Below are 14,424 nucleotides of genomic sequence, written 5' to 3' on the forward strand. Positions count from 1 at the left end.
ACCCCCACTTCCGGTCCCCCCTTACCCCGCCTTCTCCTAACCCTAACCCTTAAAAACCGCAATCGCTCTCTCATCCACTACTTAAAACAACCATGACTAACCACAGCTTTGGACCCCTCAGCTCTCTATCTCCATCATCCCTCCGACCATCAGCTGCTTCTACACCACCACCCAGCCCGCCAATGGATCTCGCTACACCGCCACCCACTCCGCCAATCGACCTGGCTACACTGCCACCCACTCCGCCAATCGATCTGGCTACACCGCCACCCACTCCGCCAATCGACCTGGCTACACCGCCACCCACTCCGCCAATCGATCTGGCTACTCCGCCATCCAGTCCGTTGATCGAGAGCCCGCATCAGGCCTCAGCGTCTCCGGCCGCTATGCCTCCACCCCCGCCCTCATCACCGCAAGGATGGAACTCGCCCAGCCATCCACAACTAGCGGCTTTCGGGTGGCAATCACCGGAGCAGAGCCCCTCAAGCACCGCAATCTCCGGTGCATCACTGTGGGCCTTGGGCGACCCTGTGTGCCGGGCTCTTTTCCGAGAGTCTGAAGACAACGAGCCTTCGCCCGCGGACAACGATGAGGCCGCGACTCTACTCCCTACTGCTGTTTTTGAACTTATAAAATTGACTGTAAAGTACCTCGTTAACTCCTTGCTCCAGAAACACAGACAAGATGTCTGTCAAGGATGTGAGGTGTCACATCCCTCACAAAGACGACATTCATGTCTTTTCCCACTGGAAAAATATTACTTTTTCAAGTACTATGATGAACTCAGCAGAAGATTATGGAATGGACATTTCACCAACACATTATTACAAATTTTGCGGTTAGAGGGTTTTTCACCACCAGCGGCTCAAGTCAGAGGTGTGGCCCAAGCATATCTCTTTGAACTCCGAGAGGCCAGTGATATAGAGACCGCACTGTTAGAAATTGAGTCAAGCGTTACAGAAGTTACCCGGACCACAATTGATAAAGTACTATATGACAAATACTCCCTTTGGCTCCCCTAGTAATCGTTTTTCTTCTCTCCCTCTTTTACCATTTATTTTTCTTAACATGTTTTTTATTTTTCTTATTTTTACTTTTAAATGTTTTTCTCTGTTAGTTTTTAGAACTTTTCTTGTTCATGTTTATTGTTTTGTTCATTACATCAGATTAAATAGTTTGTTGAAAACCGTTACATCAAATAAAACTTTTTTGGAAAAGCGTTGCAGTAAATCAAACTAATTATTTTTTTTCACTAGAAAAGAAACAAACTATAATGTTATTAATTATATCAAATAAAAAATATATTTGCAAAACTCGTTACATGACATAAAACTAGCCGCTCATAATGAAATAAAACCATAGTTAAACATAACTTGAAAGATCACACATGGCAGAGCAGAATCTATTGAAACGTGCATATTATGACCCAGCTCACCCTGGTAGCTTTTGCGGTGTGGAAAAATTGATTAAAAGCATACAGGATGAAACTGGTACAAAGATTAACGCGCAAACAGCACAGAAATTCCTCTCTGGACAAGACGCTTACACCTTACACCGAGCTGCACGCCTGCGCTTTCCGAGAAACCGTGTGTTTGTCCCCAGACCTCTTAATCAATACCAAGCAGACCTTTGAGATATGAGAGCGTTAGCCGAGCATAATGATGGCTATCAATATTTACTTACAGTTATAGATGTTTTCTCTAAAAAAGCTTATGCAAGAATCTTGAAAAACAAAACAGGCGTTCAAGTCACTAAAGCATTTGAATCTGTCTTGAAACATGGCCAAATCCCACAAAAACTCCAAACAGATAGCGGTAAGGAATTTTTTAATTCCAGTTTTCAATCTTTAATGAAAAAGTATGGTATAAATCATTTTGCTACAGGGAGCGATCTAAAAGCATCAGTTTGTGAAAGGTTTAATAGAACTCTTAAAAGTAAAATGTATAGATATTTCACTGCTGCAAATACACGTAGATATATCGATGTGTTACAAGATTTATTAGACAGCTATAACAGTAGTTACCATCGTTCCATAAAAATGACTCCGAATCAAGTAAATTCAGACAACACAGCCTTAGTATTTCAAAACCTGTATGGCACCTCTTCTCGCTGTAGAAAAAACCCCATGAAATTTAAAAAAGGTGATCACGTTAGGCTCTCTAAAGTCAGAGGTGTGTTTGATAAGCGGTATGAGCAAACATTCACAAGCGAAGTGTTTACTATTGACCAATGCATACCTAGAGATCCTCCCGTTTATAAAATCAAAGATTATGACGGGGAAGAAATTATCGGTAGTTTTTATGAGCATGAGCTGCAGAAAATCACTCTTGTCAAGGATAAGCTTCCATCAAATGCAAGTTTGAATGTATTTAAAACTAACACCAGCAGCTGTTTCCGTGTGGATCTCGCCCAGCATCTCAATCTCGATGGGGCATGGGAGGTTGCTCTCACTGAAATTTCATATCCCTATACATGGCTTAATCTCCCTAATGATAAGGCTTATTTTGAATATAGGAGAAAGGGTGATGCTGAGCCTGATAACGTAGTTAAAACCAAAATACGCGCCGGGTTTTATGATCATGCTGAAACTTTGAGAGCTGAGATTGAGGCCTGCCTGAGGCGTATCAGCTCTGATATTTATCTAAAATATCATCCCATTGTTAAAAAGTTTGAATTCACAGCTGGGGGAATATATCAACTAAGGTTTTTTCCGCCTCTCGCATATATGCTTGGTGTACCAGCAGGTGTATGGCAACGATTTGAGCGCAAATTTGCCCCATATCCTTCAGATATAAAGGCTGGCTGTTATCATCTATTCTGTTATTCTGATATAGCAGCCTTACAGCTCGTGGGTGATAGCTACTCCCCGCTACTGCGTACTGTGAAAATAGAGGGCAATTACGGAGATATCGTGACCCTATCTTTTAACAAACCAGACTATATTCCAGTTGCACGAAGACAAATTGAAAATATCCATATTGAAATCAAAACCGATCAGAACGAGCCTGTAAACTTTACCTACGGTAAAACGATAGTAAAGCTACATTTCCGGCCTGTCAAGGATCTTGCATAACTCATAACAACAACAACAACAACAACAACAACAACAAAATGGATAATAATAGATTTATAGGGTATTATCAAACGCAGGCTGGTAACAGTCTGCCCGGATTTTCAGGTGCGCCTGTAATTTACGGGCGCGGAATAGCGTCTATTTTCTCTAAATTGTTTAGATTTGTAACCCCGTTCATAAAGAGGGGTGTGAGCATCGCAAAGCCTCACCTCAAATCTGCTGTCAAAGGTTTTGCTTCTGATATTGTCACCTCATCACTCTCAAATTTAACTCGGTCGAACACACCAGAACAGCAAGAGGGTTCGGGGCTGACCCTAATTTCGCGCAGACCCTTGAAGCGGCCCCCTGGTCAGAGGTTGAGAGAGTTTAAAAAGCGCAGGAAAACGGTGAAAAAGAGACAGAGTGGGAAAACCGTGAGACGGAGAGGACGCAAGACTGATATATTCTAAACACAACATCAACTAAGAAGCAATCAGCAATGTCTTTACTTCACGAGAGATCAAACGAATGCACCTTGAGTGAGTTAGATATTTTTACAGCCCCACTCACTCAGATGTCTATCGAGGACAAATGTTATTCAGAAATTCTACCAGTAACAGCGCTCACAGATCGGGGACCTCTGGAATTTTATGTCCCCGGAAATGGCTTGCATTACTTAGATCTGAATGATACACTGTTCAGTTTAAGAATGAAAATAACAAGCCATGATGGTAGCGATATTGCAGCAGACGCTAATGTTGGAATTATAAATTACCCTTTAAACACCATCTTCAGTCAGTGTGACGTCACATTGGGCGACAGACTGATTTCACAAGCGAGTTCGACACATGCATATAGAGCCATAATTGAAACATATTTAAATTACTCAGAAGAAACTCTGAAAACTCAATTTAGTGCAGGTCTGTTTTACAAAGATACTGCTGGCTCACACGACTCCCATGTTATCAATAACGGGCCGAATAGGGGCTTAGTCCGGAGGGCAGTTTACAGTGAACGCTCGCGAGAGTTCCACGTGATCGGTCCGCTACATTCAGACATATTTTTCTGCGAAAAACTCTTATTAAATAATGTGGATCTACGGATTAAACTCACAAGAGCCAACGATGCTTTCACCCTCATGGCGCCTGAAAATGCCAATTACCATCTCAATATTGTTGGGGCATCATTGTTCGTAAGGAAAGTCACGGTCTCCCCCGCTGTCCGTGTTGGCCACGCGTCCGCTCTCATGCAAGCGAATGCATTGTATCCCATCTCCCGGATTAATGTAAAAACATTTTCAATACCCGAGAACTCGCGGATATCACATCATGAGAATCTATTTCTGGGCTCACTTCCCCGTTACCTAGTCATAGGCATGGTTAACCACGAGGCTTTTACAGGTCGATATGATTTATGCCCTTTCAATTTCCAACACAACAATCTAGAGTTTTTGGCTCTGTGTCATGAGAGTAAGCAAATACCAGCCAAAGCGTTTCAACCCAATTTTGCTGAAAATCAGTCCGTAAGAGAGTTTTACAGCCTGTACACTGCTACCGGGAGAAACCTGAAAGATTTGTCCTTGTGCATTGACAGACAGGAGTTTGAACAAGGATATACATTGTTTGTTTTCAATATGAATCCTTCAGATGACAATCAGGCCTTGTCACCTGTGATAAATGGCAACTTGAGACTTGAAATGCGCTTCAGAGTGCCACTGCCTCACACAACGACACTGATCGTTTATGCTTGTTATGATTCCATTCTCGAGATCAATTCCAAAAGACAAGTTTTGGTTGATTATTACTAAGGTTTCACTTTTTTATTGAATCATGAACAATCACGAATTGGAAAGTATTATGAGACTGTTAGTGGGCGATAGTTTTTTTGGAGTATATGCAGAAGATGAATTATTAACATTACTCAAACGCTCGTTTAAACGGCCTACATATATGATCATAAATACAGATCCTAGGAACAAACCTGGAACTCACTGGCTGGCTATTTCTTTAGATCAAGACGGAGGTGCAAGTTTTTACGATTCATTTGGATTCCCACCAGATTATCCTTTTTACCCGAAAAGTATTGTAACATTTTTGAAAAAGCATGCTAAACGAGTATCTTTTCATCAAAGACAGCTACAAGCCACAATCTCCACTGTATGTGGCCAACACTGCATATTTTTTCTGGCTAACAAATCGCGTGGAAAGAGTTATGAGGATGTACTTGCTTTATATAGCTCTGACCAAATCAAAAATGATAGCATGGTCTCGTGTTTTGTAAAACGATTTATCAGATGTGTATTAATATGTAAGGCTAGCAATTTTAATCAAACTTCGTGTTCTCTGAAAGCTTTTAATGATTGTCATTTGTGTTAAAAATATTTCAATAAAACTATCAAACGTTTTCTTTCGGAAAAAAAGTGGTGTATTTGTGCTTTTTTGTTATATAAAAACATGAGAAACAATTAACTTTTAAAAACAATAAGGTTTTATTTTTTGGTTTTTGATTACATCAGAAATACACCCAAGACGGTGTGATGCTCTTGCTTTTCTTCTTCTTTTTTTTCTTAACAATAACATCATCCTCAGATGATGTGTGGTATTCTCCTGTTTCTCCTTTTAACGCTGCTATTTCTCTTCTAGCTGATAAGTTTCCAATAGTTGATAGGGGTATTTTTACATCCGCCAACATTCGCGCGAGCGAGCTCCAGCCTATGGGTTTCACACTTGCACGGGGACTTGCTAAAAATTTCATCAGGTCCAGCATTTGACTACCTACTATGGGCTTTTCTCTATGCATCAATTCACCCTCCTCACTCCATCCGATGTGACCTTTTGATGCTAATATTCTACGCATTAGATATTCAGTATTTCTCTTTGAACGTGGATTTATGTGGGTTAAAACATCGTGTAAAACCTTATTCACACTTCCCGTCTTTCCCCCCTCTGCGCTTTCTTCCTGATGATATTCATCGGATCTCTCACTCTCACTCCCTTTACGCTCTCTGGGGAGTCTCAGTGTTATATGTCTGCTTTCATCTGATTTCTGTCTCTCAAGCACCAGATACACAGCAAAATCTCCAGTGTTAAATTAACACTAGAGAGTGTCTATATGGGTCCACACCTCTGAGTGTTAAATACAACACTGTTGAGTGTTAAATTAACACTTTTGACAGTGTTATATGTTTAAAAGTAACCTAGTCAGTTTTGAAGATTAACAAAGACTAACACTGAGCAGTGCTGGTTTTCTAACACTGGAATATTTCTAACATTTTGAGTTATTTTCCAGTGTTAGAAAACCAGCACTGCTCAGTGTTAGTCTTTGTTAATCTTCAAAACTGACTAGGTTACTTTTAAACATATAACACTGTCAAAAGTGTTAATTTAACACTCAACAGTGTTGTATTTAACACTCAGAGGTGTGGACCCATATAGACACTCTCTAGTGTTAATTTAACACTGGAGATTTTGCTGTGTACCTTTGTAAAAGCATATTATACTTTTTAATTTTCTCATCTGGTGCTAGACCTTGAGTCTCCAGTACTTGTCTCATTTGACTATCCAGATCATCCTCCGCCTTCTCTCTGATATTCACTCGAGAAGCATTTGCATGTGTTTCATTTAAGCGTTTGATCTGCTCAGGTGAGATCAGATACATTTTCTGCATCTTTATTTGCGAATTGCCCCAATTGCCAGATCTGCAACAATGGGTAGAACCGTTGTGAGCAAAGGTAACAGGAAACCCCCCTTTTGAGTGATTAACTTTCTTTTCTTTCTAACACCCTCTCGTCTGCTGGCCATCTGTCTGATTTTCTCTCTATACCGTTTCAGCTTCTTATGCTGACATTCTGTGACTGGAATATTTCCTTTTAAAAGATTCATACAAATCTCACAAACAGACTGAATAAAATCGGGTGAGCATTGTTGTAAAATAACCTTACGGATTTTAGGGGAACTTGTGGTTAGTGTTTTCAGTAAAGCAAAGTTTCTTCTCAATCTTACAGACATTGTTTCTATTATTTTTTCCTGGGCAAGAAAACACACAGCTTTTCAGAGGGTAGTATCCCTGTTCTCAGTCTTAGTTGCTCTGGACAGGTGGGGGTTAAATCTATCAATAAATATCCGTGTGGCTCTCTTGTAGCTTCTTCAAAACTTTCCAAAAAGTATTGCACACGTCCTGGGTATATTTGTCTAGCTAGTGTATTAACTTGTAATTTATCACGGGGGTTTTTAAACAACACCATGTAAGTACTGTTCAGACTGATCGTCCTGCTGTGTTTACCTTGTAAAAACACGTTCTGGCTCAAAATCATCACACTCATATTTTTATGGTGTCTGTATTGAGTGAAAATCCGGACCACTTCCGGATGATTAGCTGCTTGAAAAATAACATCGTCCAGTACAATGAGATGACTTTGGTGTGAGGGAAACAAGGTCTCATCTTGAAATGATTCAGGAATGCCCTCGATGAATTTAATGTTTTTATTTTTCTCTTGAAGCTCAGAATACAGAGGTTGAAAGGATGTATAAACCCACACAACATTGTCAATAAGCTTGTTCAAAACATGTACACAGTTTTCCAATACAGATTTCACAAAAAAGGTCTTTCCAGAGCCACTTGGCCCGACAACCATACAGGAAAATGGCACATGAAGTCTGGGGTCAAACTCGATTAAAGCAGGCTGAAACATTTTTTAAAAAAACAAACAAAAACGAATAACAAAAAATCAATAACCAAAGGGTAAAGTCAGACCTCCTGGCAGCAATCTACGCTTGTCATAAACAACACGGAATTTTTTGGGAAATGATGAATTTTGTAGTGAAAAGGCTGATTTATTACGAACGATACTGTGCTGAGGGGCCTCAAGTGTAGACCCTCCTTCACAGTTATCAATGTAATTGTCAACAAGAATCTTTACAGATTCAAAGTTGACCTTCTCGCAGACATCATGTGTTTGTGTGATTCCTTTTGCTTTCAAAACAACTTTACCTTTTCTGGTCATGTAGCCATAACTCTTAGGTCCTGCTGCAACAAACTCTGTAATGAAATCATCCTGGTCTAACTCATTTGTTAGCTCGCCTAAATACCTGCCTGTTTCTAGTTCAGATTGATTTTCTTTAGTGAGATACACTACGCTATCAGTGTCATAGTAAATAGCTCTTTCCTGCAGCTGATCCAAGTAACTGTAGAGTTTCATACGCCCATATGAAGTAGTGAAGGCCGCAATGAAGATGTTATCTGTGGAGTTTGGGAGCGGAGTGCAGAGGTCACATAACACCATTGAATAAGAGCCACATCATCACTGACAAAAGAGAAATAGCTCACTTTGTATTTTGGAGAGAACATGAGGTTAAAGAATTCCTCGGGGTCACTCACCAGTTTGCTCTGTGTGAGATTATTTCTCTGACCAAATTTTCCCCAAAAGGAGTTTAAACACAGTTTGGCCATTTGTCTTTTAGCAGGGTTTAGTTTTATGTTTTCAGGGTCTAAAGTTATTCCTTGCTTAACCTGGTAGTCTTTAATGTAAAGCTGTTTAGCCTCCTCAGTTACAGCATCTGATGGGTAGCCTGAAGCTTCTTGTTTTTTGCGCAGGAAATGATGTACATAGTCTGTGAATATTGTGTTACTCTGTCTCTCAAAGTGCCATACCTCTGTGATTCGACCTATTTCATAACCCTTTTCTAATGCGAGGTTAAACTCGGGAGTGGTCCAAACCCCTCTCAGTGCTCTATCCTCGTTACTATGGTTACAGGCTCCTTGTTGGTTGTTCATTTCAGCACAAGTGCGACAGAGAGTAAAGAGAAGTTTTCCTGATTTTGTTTTAAATGGTAAGACCGGAAAATAGAGCCGTCGTGGTGGGTAAACGGCGGCTTTGATAAACCCAAAGTAGTTTTTAGGGTGCTGAAAATTTCGAAAGATTATTTGAGGATGACCTAAGGGGTAACTACATGTACTATTTACATATGGATACAGGGATGTGACATCGACATAGTTGATTTTCTCACGGGGGCCGGCACTACAGCGAAGTTGTGCTGGGCTTGTACGGCCTCCACAGAGAGCATGGCGGGGGATCAAAGGCTCTGGTGGATCATAACGTTTGAGAAAGCTGATTACACTCTCATCACTACGTTTTAACTCGGTCCACTCATGCTCCCAGATTATAACAAGAGAGACATTATGCTCAGCTCTCAATCTAGCGAGCCTGTCTTGAGTGGCGCTGTTTAACTCTGCAAAAGAGGAACCTAGCAGGGGGTTAACATCGGACTGATTGGAAAAACACTTAACACACCCATGGAAGTAGCAGCCCAAAAATTCCCACGCGTATGTTTTACCATTATTTTCGGAATATCCATCTACATAATAACTACCGAGCTGTTTTTCTCCTTGATTGAGCGCATGTCTGATAAAAACACCTTGCGTAAACGAGAGATATTCGAGCCATTGAATTGAGGATGAGGAAAATGATTTTACCTGATTATGGTAATTTAAAGGACAGGGAAGGGCCAGAGAATTGGCAGGCATGAAGTTTGTCAAATACGTTTTAAGACAAGCGCTTGCAAGCGTGTTGCGACTGAAAGGATCTACTCCTTTCTCTTCAATAAACCCGTTTCTAAACAATGTGCAACCCCGAGCTAGAATTTCAACATCATTTTTACAGTATAACAGCGCCTGTTTCATGAAATTGAAGGGGCCAGAGCTGACTGAATCATACCATTTGTAAAATTCCTGTCTAATTTTTGATGTCATGCGCTCGAGACTAAATGCGGAAGGGGGAGGGTACGGTCCAACATAAGTTAGGTTTTGTTTGGAGCTGAAAGAATGAGGAAAAAAACCTTTAACACTATCTGAAAATCCCATCGCTTTCGGGATAGCTGACAATGGCATAGGTAGGAAGCATGACGAGTCTATATAACGTTGATTAAAGTCTGGGTCTGTAAAGCTGATCACTTTGGAACCTTGCATTATCAAGTTTGGTTTTAATCCTCGCCTAACTAACCCGCGAAGGATAATGTACGCATCGAAACCCTTTGCATTATGAGCGATAAAGATTGAGCCCTTGAAGAGGGGGCGTCTAAAATGAGCAAGAAAGTTTTCAACGCAATGCTCGCCCTGAGAGCTCCAAGATTTACCATCTGATGTTTTTGTACACACCAGAAAAGGGCTGTGCTCACCGTGTTCGTTAACAAAAGTTTCAAAATCATAAAAAATCAACTTGTTATTATGTTTTGTTTCGCGTTGTAAAACCTGCATATAGCACTGATGTGTTTGATGATCACTAGAGATTTCCTGACGACAGATTTGGCATTTTCTCTTTTGGCATTTGTGAGGTTTTTCATATGCTGCTAAGTAATATAGCCTTGAGCACTTGATACATTTCCTGTAGAGCTCACAGTTGCTGGCAGACCTTTCACGCTTCTCAACGAGTTTTTTATGGCTCTCAAAACAATAACGAGATCTACAGGTGCGATTACAATCGGTACATACAATAGGGGAGAGGAAATGATCGTTGCAGTCAGGCTGCATACAGACTGAGCAACGAGCAGGGCAGAAATGGGATAACACATGGTTAAAGCCTATGTAACAATGAGTACACAAATACGCTGTGCCCAAAAATCCTTTAAGATTTTTGATAGCGTAGTAATGATTGTCAAATAAAAATAAACACAAGGCTTTTGCGCTATTCACTGTACTAGTCTGAAATTTACAAAGGGTGCGATCATGCTCGTTACGGTAAAATACTATAATTTTACATCCTAGTAACCTTTCAAATGTAATTATTTGATTAAACCCAACAGGCGTTTGATCATTTAGACCAGCTTTTTGTTGAATTTCTCTAGCTAATGTTTGTGCTTGATAGTCATTAAAATCGGGTTGCAGAAGGTGGGCAACACTTGTAGCAAAACACAACTTATTCGAGGGGTTATGGACCACGTATAAAAAACGTGTTTTCTTTTTCACAATTTCGCTGTCGAGTATGTGTTTAAGCAATCTTTTCCCACTGCCATTTGGGGGTGTAACAATCTGAGCTACAACCTCCAACGAGCCATCACACATTACTGACCAGTTTGACTGTACCGCTCTCAAGAATAAATTTTCAAATTCAGATAAATCATGATTATCACGTAAAATCACTGAAACATTATTTTGTAACTGCTGGCCTATCAATTCTAACTGGATATAATCACCTGGACGTGCGTGAGAGAAAACCCTGTTTGATATTTCACGTGCACTAGACATTACGCCTTGATAATAATGCGCATAGTCGGGTATATCGTTTGGAGGAGGAAAATTCAAAATTTCTCTAATTTCAACGTTATTAAATTTATTTCTAACAACTATAGAGGGTTGTGCTGAATTACTGGCGCAACTCTGGTCTGGATTACCCCCTTGTTGAAAGGAGTGATCATGGTTTACTGGGTTAAGTGGCTCGTTCGCAGAGACAATGTCTGCGGGAGAGCTGAGTGATTGATGAGGATTAGAGTCATTGAAAGTGGTTGACAGCTGTATCGGGGGGCTGCGGCTGAGCGGTTCGTTGGGACACGCATTTTCTGGGGAAAAGACTAGCGAATGCTGGCTTTGAGAATCAATGAAACGATTTTGATTTAGCCTGTTTATTTGACTCAATAACTCTGGCGGTATTTGAACCTCATTTTGTATTTGGGCCAAAGCTTCTAAAGCTCTATTAATTGCTAAAAACGGATCAGAAGAGGAGATGTTTTGTGTCAGACTCATTTGTGAATGAACCGCGTCTGACTCTGTTTGGATCTCATCATGATCCAATCCCAAACTCAAAGAAATATTTTGAAAGGCACTTTCATTGGGTGCTAATCGGGCAAGAGCTAAATTAAGCAATTCTAAAGGATCATTATTATTGATCACCTCAGGTTGCTCACTGTTTTGTGAATATGTAATCTGAGAATGGTGTATATTTTCATTTAACCTAGCTAACGCTGTTTCTAAAGCAAGAAACGGGTCTGTAATATCTTGTTCCTGGTTATCCATTTATTTTATTATTATTGTTTAACAGGAATATATTAAAAGAACAAAAAACCACAAAAGAGAGTATGTTTGAAAAGCAAAATGAAAAAAAAAAATCAAAAACAAAGTTTTTATAAGATGAGCTGAACTAATTCAGCGAACAGAGATACCGCGCGAAGAGCGATTGAAGCCAGCTGCCTTCGGGTGCGTGTTCGCGTTGTCCTCGTTGTCCTTGCGATCCTGCGGGTCCTGCTACTCCTCCTTCTGAAACGCCCTGAGAATTTGAGGGTAAGATACAAACAGTTAGTAAAGTTAAATAGAAAAGGGTTAGTTTTTATTTTAAAAAAGAAATGAGAAAAAAGCGAGAACCTAGAGAGACTGACCGTGATTGGGTCTCAAAGGCAGGCGCGGTGCATTTCGTGTGTCTGATGTCGGAGAATAAGAAGCGTTTCTGGGGCTCCGATCGGCCGGAGCATCGGGAGTGAGCTCGGAGAGCAAATCTTGCCTGTCCCCGGCGGACAGGCGCAAGTTTTTCCCAGAGGGTTGCGGGAGAGAACAAGCTCCGACGGGAATGGAACTGGGGCCAGATGAAGCAGGGCGATCTAGCGTAGAGAGCAAATGCTGTCTGTCCCGTGTGGAGAGACGAATATTCTTTCCTGTGGATCGCACAAGCACTGGTGGTGAAGAATTCGGGGAACTCGTACCAATAAAGGTGTCCAAGTCAGAGATATCTAGAAAGTTTGATAAAAATGAAAAAAGAGGGTAAATGTTTTGTTTTTCTTGTACAATTAGCTGTTAAGAAGGGGAACAAGAATGAACCAAACCTACCAATTCGATCGAGAGACTCAAAAAAAGAGGAGTTGAGCAGGTTTATCTCAGAGTCTGAAAAGAAATAACATCGAGTATTTACAAACGGGAAAAAACAGTAAAAATATAAACATTATATGAACAAGAGTGAGAAAAAATGAGGTACCTGATGAGGCCATGATCGCTTCTATAGTTTAACTTACAAACGCCCTTTTTAGCTCTGAGTGTTAGAGGGGAGCTTATATATGATTTAAAAAGTGTATTCCAAGTGTTACAGAGCCTATTTGCATGGCTTTTGAAGATGAAAAAGCTTTTTGACAGAATGGAAAAAAAGGAACATGCGAAAATGTAGTTAGACGGGGAAGCTTAACACTTACCGAATGATATGCGGATAAGGAAAGAGACACGGAGCGGCGCCAGTTGTTGATATGACTGAAGTCAGATGTCTTCTGGGGGTTCGACGATAGTCTTAACCTCAGCGGGAGATCGTAAAATCAGACCTGGAGTGGATTGGCTAACCGGGGTGCGAAGGGAGCGGTGCAAGGGTTATGTGATTGGCAGCGGGGCGCAGTGAGGCGGAGTTGGTCTAAGGGGGGAATTTTCAAACGAGGTAAGCAGCGCATTAGGGAGCAGAGCGGGGAGCGAACAAGCAGGAAAAAATTGTGCTCTGCAAGAAGTTGTGGATCGGAGATTAAGAGCGAGGTAGAACTTAGAGTGTGGGTTGAATTTTAGAGCTTGCTAGTAAGAGGGAAGTTTTTGAAGGAAAAAAGAATAAGGATTTTCCCTGTTATCGAATATAAGGTTTTTGGGAATAGAGGGGTAGCTAACAAGTTATTCTAGGGGTTTTGGAGAAATCGCGGAGAAATTTTTAAAAGGAGTTTTGGCTTTGTTTGGCTGAGCATGAAGGGAGCCGCGGGGCGCTGAATTTGAGAAAAAAGACTAAGGATTTTTTCAGGATTTTCCCTGTTATCGAATATAAGGTTTTGGGAATAGAGGGGTAGCTAACAAGTTATTGTAGGGTTTTGGAGAAATCGCGGAGGGTTTTTTAAGGAGTTTTCCCTGCTTATGTTTCTAAGGAGGGTTAGGGTTAGGGGATCGCGAGTTTTTTCTGAGTATGAGTTTTATTCTAAATCTACAAATGCATATAAATCTAAATAAAGTTTTCCCCCAAGGCATGCAGCATGTGTTTGTGGCCATACTGAACGTTACAAAAGCACAAGTTTAACTAAACAATTTTAATATGGTTTAATACATTTTTAAACACATGAGCACGGAGCCCGAGAGAGCACGGTCCGGAGACACGGGCGCGCCCCCGCGCGCCCAGACACACAGCCTCGGGCGCGCGCGCACACACACACTGACCCGCCACCAGATGGCGTTTTTTGAGCATAAAAAAATAAAAAAAATTTTTTTAATTGCTTAAAGAAATAAAAGAATGCTATTTTGATATATAAGAAACTTTCTAAATAATCAATTATATTTTTATGAATATCATATTTTTATGAATATCATATTTTTATTACTTAATTACTTCCTACTTCCGGAGCTCATGAATAATTTAATTACTTCCGGAGCTCATGAATAAT

The 14,424-nt window shown here is 40.6% G+C and overlaps 2 protein-coding genes across 2 annotated transcripts in view; both read right to left on the reverse strand.

Annotated features, from left to right (window-relative positions):
* Nucleotides 1-14,424, reverse strand: part of ppp1r3cb (protein phosphatase 1, regulatory subunit 3Cb) — a 48,083-nt gene that overhangs the window by 22,577 nt on the left and 11,082 nt on the right. The window lies entirely within an intron of this gene.
* On the reverse strand, nt 12,163-13,017 carry LOC146627418 (uncharacterized). The gene is made up of 4 exons (XM_085361754.1): nt 13,005-13,017; nt 12,860-12,913; nt 12,415-12,762; nt 12,163-12,305 (listed from the first exon to the last, which is right to left on the reverse strand). The coding sequence occupies exons 1-4, from the start codon at nt 13,015-13,017 to the stop codon at nt 12,163-12,165; spliced, it is 558 nt and encodes a 185-aa protein (XP_085217880.1).

The sequence above is a fragment of the Diplotaxodon limnothrissa genome, linkage group LG8 (assembly GCF_057381915.1).
Source record: "Diplotaxodon limnothrissa isolate DT_005_m linkage group LG8, D_limnothrissa_male_GT1.1, whole genome shotgun sequence".
In the NCBI taxonomy this organism is placed as follows: domain Eukaryota; kingdom Metazoa; phylum Chordata; class Actinopteri; order Cichliformes; family Cichlidae; genus Diplotaxodon; species Diplotaxodon limnothrissa.